The sequence below is a fragment of the Thunnus thynnus genome, chromosome 15, assembly GCF_963924715.1.
Source record: "Thunnus thynnus chromosome 15, fThuThy2.1, whole genome shotgun sequence".
NCBI lineage: Eukaryota > Metazoa > Chordata > Actinopteri > Scombriformes > Scombridae > Thunnus > Thunnus thynnus.
The window spans coordinates 20,126,297-20,143,538 of record NC_089531.1 but is presented as its reverse complement, the minus strand read 5'-3'; the positions used below and the strand labels follow the sequence as shown (position 1 = coordinate 20,143,538).

General features: G+C 41.6%; 2 protein-coding genes across 3 annotated transcripts; one reads left to right on the top strand and one right to left on the bottom strand.

Annotated features, from left to right (window-relative positions):
* Nucleotides 1–225: 225 nt before the first annotated feature.
* LOC137197816 (polypeptide N-acetylgalactosaminyltransferase 15-like) lies at nt 226–5,143 on the bottom strand. Its single transcript, XM_067611261.1, has 10 exons — nt 4,235–5,143; nt 3,934–4,100; nt 3,637–3,841; nt 2,565–2,732; nt 2,147–2,264; nt 1,418–1,612; nt 1,186–1,317; nt 998–1,099; nt 765–908; nt 226–663 (listed from the first exon to the last, which is right to left on the bottom strand). Exons 1-10 carry the CDS (start codon nt 4,759–4,761, stop codon nt 463–465), a joined length of 1,959 nt encoding a protein of 652 aa, XP_067467362.1. The 5' UTR covers nt 4,762–5,143; the 3' UTR covers nt 226–462.
* A 4,518-nt stretch (nt 5,144–9,661) lies between these two features.
* gpnmb (glycoprotein (transmembrane) nmb) lies at nt 9,662–16,709 on the top strand. 2 transcript variants are annotated; one of them, XM_067611259.1, is made up of 12 exons: nt 9,662–9,860; nt 11,346–11,501; nt 11,583–11,744; nt 11,878–12,051; nt 12,153–12,314; nt 12,429–12,752; nt 13,857–13,910; nt 14,086–14,304; nt 14,847–14,952; nt 15,108–15,328; nt 15,496–15,586; nt 15,961–16,709. In XM_067611259.1, exons 1-12 carry the CDS (start codon nt 9,791–9,793, stop codon nt 16,112–16,114), a joined length of 1,893 nt encoding a protein of 630 aa, XP_067467360.1. In that variant the 5' UTR covers nt 9,662–9,790; the 3' UTR covers nt 16,115–16,709. The 2 variants fall into 2 exon arrangements, with proteins under 2 accessions (XP_067467360.1, XP_067467361.1); XM_067611260.1 differs by having other exon boundaries at nt 9,663–9,860; nt 11,583–11,723.
* The last annotated feature ends 533 nt before the right edge of the window (nt 16,710–17,242 follow it).

Sequence of the window (17,242 nt, the reverse complement as noted above, 5' to 3'; positions counted from 1 at the left end):
TGTGATTCTGTCTGCTGAATATTTAAATATTTCAGACTCGTAGTCAAAAACATTCAAACGTGAATTAATGAAATGCATTTACTGAAGTAAGAAAGAACTTTCTACATTTCTTCATACTATTATTTACAATTTCATTTAGCATATGCTGTATGATTTAATATATATAAATTAGCTACAATACAATAATAGATATCCAAATTGATATTCCCAATATATAATCTGTCATTTTATTATTTTATTTATTATATTTTATTATTTATTATATACACAATAAATGCTATTTGCAATCCTTAAAACAGGAACAAAAAAGCGTGATAAAGTGGAGCAAAAAATTATATTTGTTATACTTTTCTACACCATTTCACTATAGGCGTACTGCATGTCACTATGTATAGTACATATATTATAATATGTGCCAAAGGTTCACATCTTGCAAATTCACCAGTCCATTTGTGCTTTCTGTCAGGCACCTTTAGGAGCCACTAATTGCTCAAAGTGCCACTGTTGTCTGGGTTGATGGGTGCAGGGGCGCAGGAAGAGACCTCCCACGCTGGTACGGGTGCTGACTTCTTTTGGTTTAACACTGCTGCTGTGTGGGAGCCCTCCATCCTTTACAGCCTCCAGACATAACTGGGACTGTTGGTGAACGAGCTGGCCGCTCAGCTGAAGCGCAGCAAACAGACATATAGAGTTAGCCAAACACCTTTGGTGACTATATAAATGTTTTAAAATGTACAACAAAAATGTTTAGTGTTCTGTCTTGCCTTTATGAACTTCCACTGGAGTCTGCTGGTGGTTGGTCGGGGGTTGGGGCATGGAGAGAGGATCACATGCTCTCCTTTGGTGTCTAAACACAAAGACCCCATTGGACCCCATCGCACTTCACCCTCAGAGTTTAGATCACAGTGCTGCAACGACAACAGAGATCATTTTTGTCACTGTGTGTTACTCGTCTCTTTCTGACTTTCACCACTGGATAAAGTGTCAGCAAGGTTACCTGGCTGCCCGTCCCGCTGCATGGTGCTATTTTCATGGACCCACCATGCAGTCCCTGCCCTCTGGGGTAGTCTGCACAGCTACCGGTGCCGACATTGTAAAGCTTCAAACAGGCACAAATATGACACATCACAGTCTGTCATGGCTATCGTGTATATTTGTGTGTGTATGTGTGTGTGTGTGCGCTACCTCTCCTGACAGTCCAGGCATGTCCTGTGGGATGTAAAGTTGTGGATACACCGTAGTGAGGTACCACTGGAAGTTCCTGCAACCCAGACTACTCTTTATGTGCAGACGCTCTGTGATATTAGGACTCTCAGACTGTACAAAAGACAAAAAAAACATTTATGTGTTTAGATTTTCAGTATTCAGGACCCTCACCAGTTGATCTCTTGACAAAATCCCACTAACACACACATACCTGCCTGATGAAATGAGCCAGTGTGTCTCTCCTGTAGAAGATCTTCCGGTAATCGTCCATCCAGGTGTCTGCAATGCGGATCTTGTTCCTCTGAAGCAGGTCCTCATCTGGGAAGCGGTAAGGCAGGTGGTGGTGGTCTAGGTGGGCCACACGGGAGCAGGGAACCACCTCCATGGAGCCCCCGCATGACCACACCTAGGATAGCATGAAAAATAAAAACAGGTTTATAACCCTGATGTACATTTTACTGTAAAGTGACAAAAAGCTTCTGGAATTTCTGTAAGTATAACAAGAATTACTGTATTTTGCATGTTGGTCCATAAATGATCTTTTGTTTTGCAAGTTGCATTTTTCCACACTGTACCATTTTACTGTTTAATCTCCCACAGAACAGGCTACAATACCCCAATATGAATTATAATGGTCATCACAGGAAACCAAGGGGTCATGTAACATTCCCTCTTTATAATTGTGCAGTGAACAGACCAAGACATTCCCAGACCACAATCCAACCTGAGATTTCCATTTGCAAAAGGCATCATGTCCCAGCTCAACATTCCTGAGGCCCTGACAGAAGGCAACTAAATCATTCATCCAGAGTAACGCTTAAAAAGATTATGTGACTTAGAAAGGAAAAGCAAAAGCAATCTGTCATCTGTCTGTCCTGTGCGAAGCGTGCAAATGGGAGGATTTAGCCGGAAAGTTGATACCAAATAATATTCCCCTCACCCTGATTGACAGCTCAATTTGTTCTGCACCCCACAGCAGCATCCCCGGGTCGTAGGCTCCCACACTCTGGAAGAAATGTCTGTCGATAGCCAGAGCTCCGCCTCCTAAAGCTGGGCTCCTGTCACAATCAGAGTCAACATCACTTTACTGGCCAAGAAAAAAAACACAGGAATTTGTCTTGTTGTCACTGGAGCAAAGACACAATACGAACTTCAGAGGATCACAGGCTTACTTCAGAGGTTTCTAGTTCATACATCTCTCTCATTTTCTGCACTTTTCATAGCAAAAGGTAAATTGTGCACCCATAAACATAAAAGTATATGTGATCAGTTTTTCCTCTCGAGGTTCACTCTGCATTACTTTAAGTAAAACTCCACTCTCTCAGGTAAACTCATGTGAGAAGCAGTTGTAAACTCACCGCACAGGGTTAACAGCCGAGCTTGGGTCCTTATCTTGCAGCTGTGGTTCTGACTCCCAGTAGAAGTCCAGTCTCCAGTTGAACACTCCTTTGACTGGCCACTGGGTGGCATTGTACTGAAAAGTCTGCCAGTCTATCACATCCATGAGGGGAGACACCACTCTGGTCCTGCAGAGACACCACATTCATCTGAGCAGTGATTTTTCTGTTCAAATGAGTCTTTTTGTTGACATCTGTCAAGTATCCAAAATAAGGGCGATGTTATGAATGGAAAGCATGTTCCTGACAGTCAATTTGAAAGATTGAGAATTTTTAAATTTGAGTTTTCCACAGCTACATTTTATTATTCAAAGTCTGTGTGCATCAAGGTGACATGGATACTGACAAGAGGAGAAGTGTTTCTTCTTCAGTGTGTGTTTATATTTGCACATGTCTGTGGTTGAGTGTGTTTCAGTCTGTGTCACGGAAGCCAAGTTTAGAAACATGCATTGTCCTTTTGCTGGGGTTTGTTCTGGTTCGCATATGTTATTTTGAAATATTTTTACCGAGAGGTCATGTGTGATATGATGTTCAAAGGACTGAAAAGATTCATGTGGTGGAGGAGGGGGGCAAGAAATGGGAGAAGGGTCAAACATGTGGCTAAGAGAGTTGAGTGGTTGCAGATTCCAGGCTGGAGAGTTCAGCCTAATTACCTAGTCTAATTAGAGCCACGCTGCAGGCAGTCTGAGACACAAGACCTGAGCCAAATCATGAGAGCTGAGGTTCGGACACAGCAGCATATGTATCCCCTGCCTTCCTAATGAGTGAGGACAACTGATCACTCTGAACACCTCCATCTTCTCACTTTTCTCAAGTGCTTCTGTCAAACAGCAGAACGCAACAGAGACAAGCAGGGAGAGAGAGTTTGGGCACAGCTGGTTTTCCCCAGCCAGATGTTTATCTACACACAACTAATGTTTTCTATTTTTGGTAACCAGCAGATCAGTTTGCAATGAGTGTGTTTATCATACAACTAAATAACAAGGCTTTTGAACTGCTGGTCATTACTCTCATTGAGGATTAGAGTGAATACCTGTCCTGGGCCACTCTCTCCAGCAGCGGTTCCAGCCAACCCTTCTGGCATTCACAGTGGGAGTCAATGAACACCAGCACCTCCCCTGCAGCCCTGGCAGCACCCAGACTACGGCACCCTCCAACCCCCAGTCGCTTGGTGCTGCGAATCAAACGCACCCCATCCAGATGTGCCACATACTCGCTCAGCACACTCTTCAGGTGACCTGAATTGCACAGAGGCAAAGACAAGGACGTGTGATCAGCAGATTAATCAGGTCAGACGGATGGATGAATGTGAAGGGGCGCAGAAACGTACCGTGTTGGCTCAGGTCGTCCACCAGCAGGACCTCCCGTAGGTGCTGTTTAGGTGCAGTATCCAGCACGCTGTGCACTGTGCGCAGGAGCGTGGACCAAGCCTCGTCATGGAAACAGATAACAACACTGGCCGACGGCAGCGACTCGCTGTACTTCTCCCCCAGACACCTGTTAAATGGGAAACAATTACACACAGTCAAAGTAACAACTTTGACGCTCTTTAATACCAAAGTGGGGTAATTGCACTGCAAAAGTTTTGGTTTATATCTTGTGAGCTTTGGCCACATGCGCCCTGCACTCACTGAAGATGGCGCATCTCAGGCAGCCTGCGATGCAGTGAAATCTTCTCGCTGACCACTTCGTTGAAACCGTACTTCTGCAATGCAGACAGCTCCTTATCCCTGTCCGCGCCCTTCAGGTGTAGCCGCACTGCCTTCCCCATTTCACCGTGCGTCGGTGGCGCCGGGGTGGTATGCTTATTCGTTACCGGCAGAAGCACCTTGTAAGTCGCCTTCCTCTGCGGAGGGTTCTTGGTGCCTTGCGTCGATCGCACGAATAAAAGCTGGTCTTCTTGCAGAGAGTTGAGCGGGCTGAGGTCGACAACGAACTCTAAGGCATCGTCCCGGGAGTCCACGATGACATCCAAGTCCGGTGGACTGGGGACCCGCTGTAGGGGACGGCGGGGAGGGCCAGGTTTCTGATAAGTGTTGTCCCTTTCCCGCTTAAACAGGTCCGAGAGTGCTAGCGTAACCAAGGCGAACCCGAGGAGCAGCAACCAGAGACAGAGCATCCTCCTCCGGAAAACTTTAGCTCTGCCCCACAGCCTCATACTGAGGAGAGGGGAGAAGAGAGGGGTGCTTAGAAGTTAGCCCAGTGCTGTCTTAACTTCCCCATGTTGCCTCAACTTTTAAGTGCACTGATGAGTGTGTGCAGAGATTACCCGAGAAACAGGAAATCAAATAAATCGTACATATTGAGCAATCTCCTGACGAGTAGAGCTGTATCCATGGGGCATCAGACCTGCGATACGTGTGACAGGCAGGGCAGGTTGAAGACAAACCCTCAACTTCTAAATGGTGGAGGTGCGCAGACTTTGCCTCTCATGATCCAGCTCATCCCGTGGTCCTAAAGCCTGCGTAAATCTGAGAAGTCAAATAAAAGCTTGAAGATGCACCTGATACATCCACCTGCTACATCTACACCTGCTAAAGGGGCTGATAAAGTATTCTGAACAGTTCAGAGGGTAGCAGGGGTTATAATACCCTTTTAGACAAACTAAAATTCCAGTTCACCGTGGCGCACAAACTATCTGCTACTCAAACTGTCAGACTACTTAGAGTTTATTGTTTTTATGGTATTTTTAATTTTATTGCTTTGCTGGGGATTCAGTGGTTAGTTTTACTGTCATCTTGTGTCATTCTAATATTACTGTCAATCCCAAAAGTTATGTTCTGCTCTGAAACGTGGTCTGTCATGGCAATGGCTCAATTTACCAAAGCAATATGTTTTCTAGCAGCAACAACAGTAAATTATAAATAAGCCCACATTGCAGCGGAATGAGACTGTTTTTATATTTCCTCCGGTCTGTGCGTGAGAGTCAGTTTGGTGCAGGCGTCTCCCCGGTGCGTCACACATCAAAAGAGGCTCTCTCCGGCCAGCTGGCGGCGGGCCTCGCAGTCCCATGACCGTCTGTCGGTGCCGGGAAGAGGGGCGGCTCGCAGCTTCGATCTCCCCGGTTCTCCGGGGAGATCTTGGCAACCGGCGCTGCAGTTTTCATCTGAATGGAGACAAAGACCTCGATCCGTCCCAGTTCGAGTGCTGGACGAGTGGAAAATTTTTGTCAGAAAGTTGTTTTCTACTGTATCACAATGAATTTAGCACAAAAAAAAAAGTGGCACCAAATGAGATTATGGAAAAAAATGTTTATAAGGGAAAATGTTCATAAGTCATGTATTGAGTATTTCAGTGGAAAAGGACAAATTTAACCTAATTATTTCCTAATACCTTTTCCAAGTGACCTCAGAGTGCCTTGACAGGAGGTCAGACTGCCCAAGTTTTCTTCACCACATCACCAAATGAAGACCTTTCTGCGTCAGCTCACTTCACAAGCTCTGCTCTGTATTATGGCTGACTCGAGCTGTGGAAGGCCACTGCATGTAAGTTGGCAGTACAACCTGTGGAGCTTTTACTTCCAGTTTGGCTGCAGTCAGAGACCAGTTCCCTGTCCTGGTGATGGTGGTGACTGTCTGGCGGCTCTTGCGTCTGTGATTAGGCCGTCCTGGGTGAATTGGTGGGATTAGCAGCCTCCTGCCTTCTTTCCATTATCCACAAATACACTCACCCTCCCCTCTGCTCAGGATGACAGGGCAGGATGGTTTCTGATGATTATGATTACAGTATACGCAGGAGGGAGGAGGGACACCTGGAGGGACAGATTGAGAAGTTGAAAGAGCAAAAGAGGGCAAGAAAGAGAGCAATAAGATGAGGGTGTTACAGAGGAGGTGGACATGAAAGAGAGGGCATGAAAGACCAGAGAGAGAGAGAGAGAGAGAGAGAAAGAAACGACCGGCTCCTGACTCCTGTGTTCTTGTGGGAATAACGTTGTTTATAAGGCACGAGATTGAAAAGGAAAGAAGGTCTTCATGTATTTCCAGTTCTGCACAGTGAACACTCCCATATGTTCCATCCTGCGGCCAAAACACACACACACTGAATTGAAGTTTCCACTGCCAGCACATTTTCAGACACACACATAAACACAGAAAGAACACGGATACACACACGCACGCACACACACATACACACACACACACACACACTCACACACACTCACACACACACACTCACACTCACACTCACACACACATAGACACACATAGTGAGAGAGGAGGTCCAGTCCCACACACACATACTCAGGAATGTGCCTGCATTCCTCCATCTGACGAGGAGCCAGAGCTGTAAATGAGAAGGCACGACAAGTAGGCCTACTCGCATGCATCCTCCCCTCACTCACACACACAAACACACACATACACACACACACACAAACACACACACGGAGAGAGAACGAGAGAGAGAGATAGAGAGAGCAAGACAGGGAGAGAGAGAAAGAGAGAGAGAGAGAGAGAGAGAGAGAATACAAATGAAAGACGAATTGGCTACATGATGCATTTCTGGGCTGTTGTTCATTCAAATTTCTGTTTTACAACCATAGATGTCCTCTGTCTGGCCTGAAAAAGAGGAGCAACGCACACGCATGCGCGCGCACACATACATAAATATAAATATATGAATGTATGTATGTGTGTATGCATGTATGTATGCATGTATCTCTCTCTCTCTCTCTCTCTCTCTCTCTCTCTCTCTCTCTCTCTCTCTCTCTCTCACTCTCTCCATATATATATATATATATATATATATATATATATATATATATATATATACATATATATATATATACATATATATATGGAGAGAGAGTGCGCAAAATATCATGTTATGTTCAGAAATCACATCACATAATTGAGGGTTAACTTCCCTACATTTCAGACAAAGCAGCAAAATGTCTTTCTTTCGGCAAATTTTGCAGTCGTTTGCCACAACCAAAGAGAAAAGGCATGACTCTCTTTATTCATTCTACTTTGTTTCATGTTTTTATGTTTGTGTATATTAGTTCTGATGGTTTGTATTTGTTATCTTGCGATTATTGTTTTTTTCTTGTGTAAAAACATTCAATAATGTTAGTGTTGGCAATAATGTAACTTCACCATTCATGTCAATGAAAAAGCTTATTTGACAGACACAGACACAGACATTCGTTTTAAGTGAGAAGCTGCGGAGTGGTGCTGCCCTCTACTGGAGAATGAGCAGTATTGATGTTCACTGACGTTTTTTTCCCTACAGTTCATGTTTTTTGACGAAAAAAATGAATTACAAAATTAAAAAAAAATCTTAAGTCATGGTCAACCTACTGAATTTCTTCAGGAGCTTCATTAACAGATGCTCAGGTGTCATGAAAATGGAATGAATGAACAACATCTGATGTTTTGTTTAATTCACACATTTCCAGTAGGAATGTGTTCAGTATACATGTGATCATATGATGTTATGAATTATATTTGTGTTTATCTGCTCCTGGTAGAACACAAATGTCAACAACAACAAAGTCGATTAGAATGCATATTATTATTACTTTACTTCTTTAGAAGCTGGACAGCTGGACCGATTACATTGAGTGGTGGTGTGACTTAGAAATAATTTAATTGGATTATAATTAACTAATCATGCACTGTAGCCCCAGAGACAAACCAAATCATCATCACCTTGTGGCAGGAAAACCTTATGAATAACCTTATCTATAGGCTAATTCATGTGAATGTACCGGGTGTATGTTAGATAGCTTATGTTGGCTTAATTCCTGACATCATTTTACCAATCAGTAAAGGGATTTGAATTTATTCTACATTACATATGAAGTCGTTGCTGTTTCAAAGTTGACAAATTCTTCTCTCGTTCTGTTCTTCTTTGGATTTAATGCGGGAAATCAACTGGAGATAATTAATGTATTTTATCTGAATTCTCCTCATGAAAAAATAACATGTCTAATGCAGTCTGCTGTCAACGTTTTATGTTTTAGAGGTAAAGAATTTCCACACCGTAAAGAATAAAGTTTGAATAAAGTTTTCTGTTACAAGAATGATGAAAGCAAATTTTATTTGACTTTTAAACAGACATGTGAATTTGAGAGAGATGTCATGTTTGCGTTGTTGCTGTTTCAAAACTCTCCTTGTGACAGGTCAAAAAAAAACCAAACAAAAAATGACGTTAATCACATGCTGGATGCTGTCGTGCTTTACATCAGACGCTTTGCTTCTGCTTTTGCGGATGCAGCTGTGGCGCAACCTGCTCACAGTCTAGCACGCAGTGGTGCGTCTCATCATGACATAGCTCAAATGCATCAATCTGAATTACTACTATTATTTTATTATTATCAATATTATTATTGGAATACCGACTGTCATGTGGTTAGCTGTCACACACGGACATTTAAGGTTATCAAGCGTCCAATCTATAATTGAACGAAAACGCCCACAATCAAAAAATAACTTCATAATAGAGTTTTCTAATTATATCAAATGTAATATGATTCGACTTGTTCAGGAAAGGAGATACTGATCAATCTGAGTCGAATTTTATTGGAACCATGACAAGAAGTTACAACTGTCTTTAATAAAATTCTCTTTGTTTGGATAATAATAAAACAATTTCGTTTTTGGATGAATTAAGTTTGAGAATCATACTAAAACCTGTGTGTTGATAACAAAGATAATGGCCTAAATTCGCAAAAAAATGAAAGTTGTCGACGACATCGCACTGCAGCAACAAGTAATAGTTAATAAAAGATTTTGTACACACATGTTCATCACATTTTCAAAAGCGTCTGATACCAAATCAATTAACAAATAAACACGGGAGGTGATCATACAGCCTCTATGCATGAAGTTATAAAAATGTTTATAGTCCCTCATCAGAAAGAAAAGCCTTGATAATGTGTCATCAGAGAGAGTTGAGGAAGTAAGAAGACGAGGGGGGCACGCGCATACACCATTTCTCTCGTGTGTTTCCTGTGTCCAGGACACTAATAAGGGATGAGATGCGTCTTGTTAAAAAACATCACATGTTTGTGCGCTCAGCGGCCCCAGATTAAATTACTGAACATCAGGACAAGCAGAGGGAAGTACTGGCAGAGCTGGACGAGCAGAGAGTGGGACAACATCTGTCGGTGCAGAGATAGTATTTAGGGAGGTGGACAGGTTACTTTTTTAAATAATATATATTAATATTTTCACCTTGTGGAAATGGGAGCCTTGAAGTATGTTATTCTTCTAGCCTGTGCCTGCTTTTTGTACCAAGCGGATGGACACAAAAGTAAGTGTTACTACTTTAAACTTTAGTAGTCAGCAGGCTACTGGAAGTCAAAGTTATACAGTATTTTGAACAGTAAGTCTGAAGAGGTCTGGTGTTGAAATATTAACTGCAGGATCATCGTGTTAAATGTCCTTGCTTCAATTTAAGCATTCACATTGATATCACAGAACTGCTGTGAACTTATCTGTCCGGGCTGAGAGAATATTATGTCATTAAGTATGAAATAGACTTTAAATATATTCGATATTTTGCTCAGTTTCTGTAATAACTGTCCTGTAGTCAGCTCTCTGTAGTCAGAGTCCCATGAGTTTAATTAAGGCGTGTGCCCTGGCTGACGCTCTCCAGTCAGACTGTGACTGAATAGCAGACACTCACTCAGAAAATAGAAAATTATCTTTGCAAAGTAACGATTTTACATTCCTGCACCTCAACCCTCAAACGGTATTACGACATATTTCATTTACAAAGTCGAGCTGGGGTCACATATCCAAAGGGGGGAAAAAGAACACCAACAAAATACTTTAATTTTAAACATTATTACAACAAAAGTTGTTTTCATTATTACAAATAGGCAACACAGTTATTTCAGAACGTCTAAGTTTGTCATGCCATCAGCTGATGATCTTTACATATGTCTGCCTTCACTGAGATCTGGATTCTTTTCCTTTAATCAAATTACAGAGATGGAATTTGTTGTTTTCCTCTGCCATCCACATTTGACAATTAAGATATGTCACTCAGGCTAAAGTCTAACAAAGCCATGGAGTTATACAGAACAAGTTTACTGATTGACTAAAGACATTTTGGCAGTATCAGATAAATTAATTTCAGATAATAATGAATGAGTCCAGGGTCAGATTTTATTATCTGTGAGTGTTTATCATCTTTCTCACTGAATAGATATTCTCAGTATATAAAGGTTATCCCAAATTTTGTGTGTTTTTTTCTTTTTCTTATGTATTTGGCTTTTCATGTCCAGTTTCAATTATATTGTGTGCTGGACCATAGTCCTTCTTATACTTAATTACTTCAATTAAAACACTAATAATAATATTTCAATTAAAACACTAATAAAAACTGAATCTCAGCATTCATCTCTCAGGTGAACAGAAAGTCAGATTGTTGTTCTTATTTTTTAGATGGGATTCATGAAAGATTTTTATAATTTTGTAATTTAACACACTGTCGTGAGATAAAATGTTTCCATGATAACTTTATAATGAGTTGAACTTCATTATAAATAAGATTTGAAACCAGCTCTAGCACCATGCTTGTAGACACCGTAATAAAAGTCTTTTGGGGATAGACTTATCAAATTATCTTTGTAGCTGAGCAAACAATCACCTTTTAAACTGTAGCCTGATGGAATTCCTGTCACGCTTTTTACACATAAAAGGAAATAAACAATTCAATAGCCTCTAAATGCACACCGTTAACTAACAAAACTAAATGTTTTCATATAGCTGCTCTGCTTTCTCTCTCCAGCATATGGTGACATGTTTCCCCACAAGCATGCAGTAGTAGGAAAGTTTCCATTTCCAATTCCACCAATCCCTGGCTGGGATCCTGATACCAACCCATGGGATGAATACCTTTACCCACCACTAAACCCGAAGCCAAAGGAGCTCATGCACCGAAAAGGTGAGTTAGGTCATCTTTTTTCATCTGAATCTTTGCTATTACACGTTGAGTTGTTAACCAGGGATATCCACCTCTCTGCAGGTAAACCCAAGGTTCGTCTGACCAGTGACAGCCCGGCTCTCAACGGCTCTTCCATCACCTTCACTGCAAAGCTGGAGCATCCTCCGTGCCAGAAGGAGGATGCCAATGGGGACCTTGTATGGGATGACCACTGTGCGGACGGTACGGAGCTGGAGGCCTCAGGTGCTGCGAGAAACCCTGAAAAGGCCACATCCTTTAACACCTAACATCACATTCCACCACAAAATACCATGATACCATGAAACAAACAGACTTAAAATAATGCTTTTATTTCACTTTTTTCTCCTGTGAGCAGCAAATGGTCAGGTGCGCTCCGGCTATGTGTATAACTGGACTTCCTGGTTGGATGACTATGGCTTTGGAAAGTGTACAGACACCACGAAATGCAATGTATTCCCTGATGGAAAGCCCTTCCCTCAAAGCAATGACTGGAGACGCAAGAGCTATGTCTACGTGTGGCACTCAATGGGTGAGACATGCAAGTTTACAACTGTGCACAGGTGCATTAACAAAGACAAAATCCACCTCAAACTGACTTCTTTCTCCTTCTGACTTCTCTATTTGTTCCAGGCCAATACTATGAGACATGTGATGGCTCCTCCTCCAGCTTGACCCTCAACACATCCAGCATCCCCGTGGGGGCAGAGGTCATGGAGGTCTTGGTCTACAGGAAACGTGAGCGCAGGAAGTACAGCCCCCTTACCACTGACAACGCTGTTTTCTATGTCACAGGTAGAGACAAACCTCAGGTTGACAAATAACTGTTTACATGTTTCAGCAAATAGACAGATCTAAGCACTGGTAACTAATTAATTATTTATCACTCCCTTACACTTGCTCTCTTAGATAAGATCCCAGTGGCAGTCAACATCTCCCAGAAGGCTGCGGTCAACCAGTCCCAGAATGTTTTCTTCCGTGGTGAAGATGTAGTCTTTCAAGTCAAGCTCCACGACCCAAGCGGCTACCTCAAAACCGCCTCCGCCATTGACTACATCTGGGACTTTAGAGATGGCAACCAGCTGGTAACACACCGTGACGTGACCACACACACCTATAGCACGCTAGGGAGCATGAGTGTGAAGCTGGTGGTGGAGGCTGCATTTCCTATTGAATGTCCACCTGCTGGTGCCACCCCGACCCCAAGGAGCTCCACACCATCTCCTGCTACAAGTAACAGACTGAGACAATCACATAGATATATACATAAGTACATGTGCATATAATGGGCAAAGCATTTTGTGAGCTGCTGTATGTTTCTTACTCCTTATGACAAAATTTTGCTTTCAGCATTTTCATCTCAGTGTCCACTGGGGGGCGCCAAAGGCAGACATTTTCTAACTCTACAATAGTGGCTTTAAAGTTAAAGGGATAGTTTGACATTTAGAGAAATATACTCATTCAAGTTCTTGCTGAGAGTGAGATAAGAAAATCAATACTACTGTGTTAAATATGAAGCTACTACCAGGAGATAGTTAGTTTAACTTAGTAGAAAGGCTCTGTCCAAGGTTTTTTTTTTAAAAAAATCTATCATCCAGTACCTCTAAAGCTCAGTAAGTACCATGTTATATATCTTGTTCATTTAATCTGTACAAAAATACACTACAAGATATATTTAGTGTAAATTAGTGAGCTATAGAAGTGCTGGGAGGTGTTTTTCTTTTCCAGCCTTTATGCTAAACTAAGATAAATGTCCCCTGGCTATAGCTTCATATTTAGGGTGCACACAACCTCTTATCTAACTCTCAGCAAGAAAGTGAATAAGCGAATGTCCCAAATCCTTTAACTTGCTACGCTATATATAGAATATGTCTGTTCACCATGGCTCAGATTTAAAGACATGGACAACAAGGTAGTCTAATAGTGAAAGATTTTGTCCTTCAAGCCTTGGTTCACCCTATATTTACTTTTATGCTCAAGTTTAATATTATGTACCAAGTTTTAAGACATTAATTTCTGAAATGTATGTGGTTGAGCATGTTTCTGGAAATAGTTTTTAATTTCGATTCATCAAAACTTGCAGAGATTAATATCTCAAAACCTGGATAAATAAAACCAAAGCTATCTGATTATGACTGAAGGTAATTGATAAAATGTGACCCCTCTGTCGGCAAGCATCCACCCTGTTAACCTAGAGCTGAACACTGGATTAATTATGTTACAAAACGGCAAAAAAATGCAAAAAAGTGACTCTCTCCAAGCAGATCAATTTGAAGAGTTACATAACAATGCACAGGTGTGTGATGGTCATATCTGTATTCTTGTCTCTTCCTCCAGAAGCCCCCACACCGGACACTCATGCTGTTACTATCAAGATGGAGACCACACACAGTGAGTTGTCACAGCTGACCGTGTGTTTGCTGCATGTATCTGAACAGAAGCTTGTTTATTTTTAATGAAGAATCTATAACTTGAACATAAAACCATACCTGCATGCACTTGCACCATGCACCATGCATGCGCTTGTCCAGTGAGTTCATATCTTGCCACTTGTTTCTTGTCTCAGTGCCACCCAGCACCAGCCGGGCCCTCCCCACCTCCACCCCCATTTCCATGACAACAGGGTTGCCCACCACAGAACCCCTCCCCCCTCTTGTTGCCAGTGTTACCCCAGAGTCCAAACCCACCAGTGGCCTGGCCTGGCTCCGCAGCAGGCGCCTGGTCCACAGCAATGCGTGTTTCCGCTACTCCTATGGGACCTTCATGGGTAACATCAGCATTATTGGTAGGTGGGAGGAAGCAGTTTCCTTTTCATTGTGTCATCAATGTATTTATTGTGTTCTATCAATTATCACATGTTATATAACATTTCCTTATTAGCACTAAGTTAACATATCATATGGCCTACTGAATTGCCTCATTGTTTCATTTTCATTTGGCAGGATTGTGTCATAGAGGAACAAAAAATAAACAATATCGTCAATAACTAAACTGACCTTTTGTGTCTTAAGTTTAATTATACACTGGTTTTTGAGCAAATTAAATTAAAAAATAAAGAAATTCAATTTCTTACATGCATTTTTATGTGAATTATGGCAGGATTATAATTTCATTTCAAAAATGCTGATCCTTCATTTTTTTGGTCCAGTTTTTTCCCCCACAACCCTGTCTTTGTGGAGCGAAACACACACATACACACACACACACACACACACACCACCCTCCAAATGAAAACCTTTGAGGTAGAACGGGCTTGCTTCATCTTTTTAATGTTATGAGAAGATGATCTCACATCACAAACCAACTGCATTAATCTGTTCTCCACAGAGCCCAAGCACTCACTGAGCAGCGAGGCAAACAGCCGCATTGTGGACGTGTCGGCTGCCAGAGTGACCAACACTGACATCAACTTCCTGGTGAAATGTATGGGCAGGTGAGTGTATAATTATTTTATCATTTATTTTAGATAAATGTCAAACAACATAAGGTAAATGTATATTTGTTTTTCTCCTCAAAGACAGTTTTAAGATGTCAATAAATTATATGTAGAGCTGAAAATTTCATTTCCTCATCGTCGTTCATCCTCAGCATCCCCACTTCAGCCTGCACCATCGTGTCAGACCCCAGCTGTACTCAGGTGCGTAACATCATGTGTGATGATGTGCCACCATCGTCAGAGTGTGAGGTGCGTCTCAGGCGAACCTTTCTGGAACCAGGTACCTACTGTGTCAACATCACTCTGGAGGACTCCAGCAGCCTGGCTCTGGCCAGCACCACCATCACCATCAACAAGTCACAAGATACACCTGGTCAGTTACACAAACACATCTGTATTTTCTGATATCCCATACATGTTCACAATAATTTCTTTTTTATATATGTGTGGTCTCATCACAAACACACTCCGCTTTATAGCAGCTTTGTAGGAAGTTGATGAACAGTCTGTCCCTCTTACTGTTATTCTCTGTTCCTGTAGTGTCCAAGACTTCTCACACTGCAGAGGTGGTCCTCTCTGCGAGCGCTGTGCTGGTGGCCGTCTTTGCATTCATTGCCTACCTTGTCTACAAGTAAGCAGTCCTCACATTTAGATGTGAAGTTTAGATGTTTTTGTGATGTTTAGAGTACATCGCATGTGTACATAGTGATACTGTCCAGCTGAGTACTCTTGAGTTTTATGATCCCATATGGAAGGAGACGAACACACTCTCACAAAAGATGCAAGCATTATTTATACCAGTGACGTACAGGTTTGCTAGAACCAATACTTTCACCCATGCAATGATTATCATCCTTCCCTTTGGACGTCTGCTTCTATTATTCTTTTCCAACCCTTCCTTTACACCCTTTTCATCATTGTGACTTCACCTGCCTCATTTTCCCCATGAATATTCCCCTCTCCTTCATCCTCCTATCCCTTATCTTACTTTTCTCTCTCTCCCAGGCGCTACAAAGTGTACCGGCCCATACGTAGGTCACTAGTGGAAGACGCCTGCGTCCATGCTGGGGTTGGAGGTCGCATGATGCGCCTGAGGGAGTCACTCTTCCCTTCCAGTGAGGAGAGTCATCACCTGCTGACTGAGAGACGCCCCCTGTAGGCTTTCTGTGACACCTAAAACCAAATCAGAATTTCTCTTTTCTATCTTTAATGGTAAAAATACCGAAGCCTATGCAACAAAAATCATACAAATCTAATCAAAGGTTGAATCCTTAAAGAATCAAAATAACAGAAATATATTAATATGTGTACGAAAATATTAGTAAATAATACTAATGTCTTGTTTGTGTCATAATTTACTTGTTTAAGAGTGTTGGCTCCAGCAAATGGATAATGCTACAGCAGTATATGACTAGTGAGATTATTTACTCGAGAATTTGTTAAATGTCTGATTGAGGCACTGCTCTTTTTGATCTGGCTCATCTGTGGGTGAAGTAGTTGCTGGGAGATGAAATAGGTTCAAGTGGCTGTTTTCTTAAGAACTGCTTTACAATATTGTGAATTCCTGTAACAATAATCCACAGTTAAGTATATCCTTGAGATTTTTTTTCTCCCCGATACATAAAATGCATACTTCAACTGATGCTACTAGTATCAGTGGTCTCGTCCTCATACTCAGATTGAATTCAAATGAAAATCGTTATTGAAGGAACTTGACATGAGGTCCCTAATAAAGGCTGTGAACTAACAACTCATCTTTTGAAGGCATTCGGTTCTGTTGCCATTTCTTTGTGATTTTTTTGATTGTTTCTGCACAATCACAAGTGACCTGCAGATAATTCAAGGTTTGGTGAAAGGCTGGTGGAAATCTTTTTTTTACCATTCACATCCATTTTAATGTTATTATTAAAATGAAAGCAAAATATCCACCATAGAAAGATTCCTCTAGTTTACCTGTCAGACTAAATAATGTTATACCCTCAGTGACAGTACATATTTAGATTTATCATCCTGTGTTTGCCAGTAACCACCACACAGTAGCACTGCAAAGCATTGACTATACACATAATACCAATCCACAACATGACTTTTCAGAATATTTTTAAAGGTGCTATTTTTAGCATGTTTTAAATCAACACTACTGGAAGACTGTTTTACTGCTCAGTCAAAAGGTACGTTGCTATTTGTCCTTTCCAGACCAAAAAATAACATGTCACAGGTTGTCGTCAATTTACCCTTCTTTTTTTTGTTTTTGCACACCGTAAAATCTGTGTGATTTAACTGATGC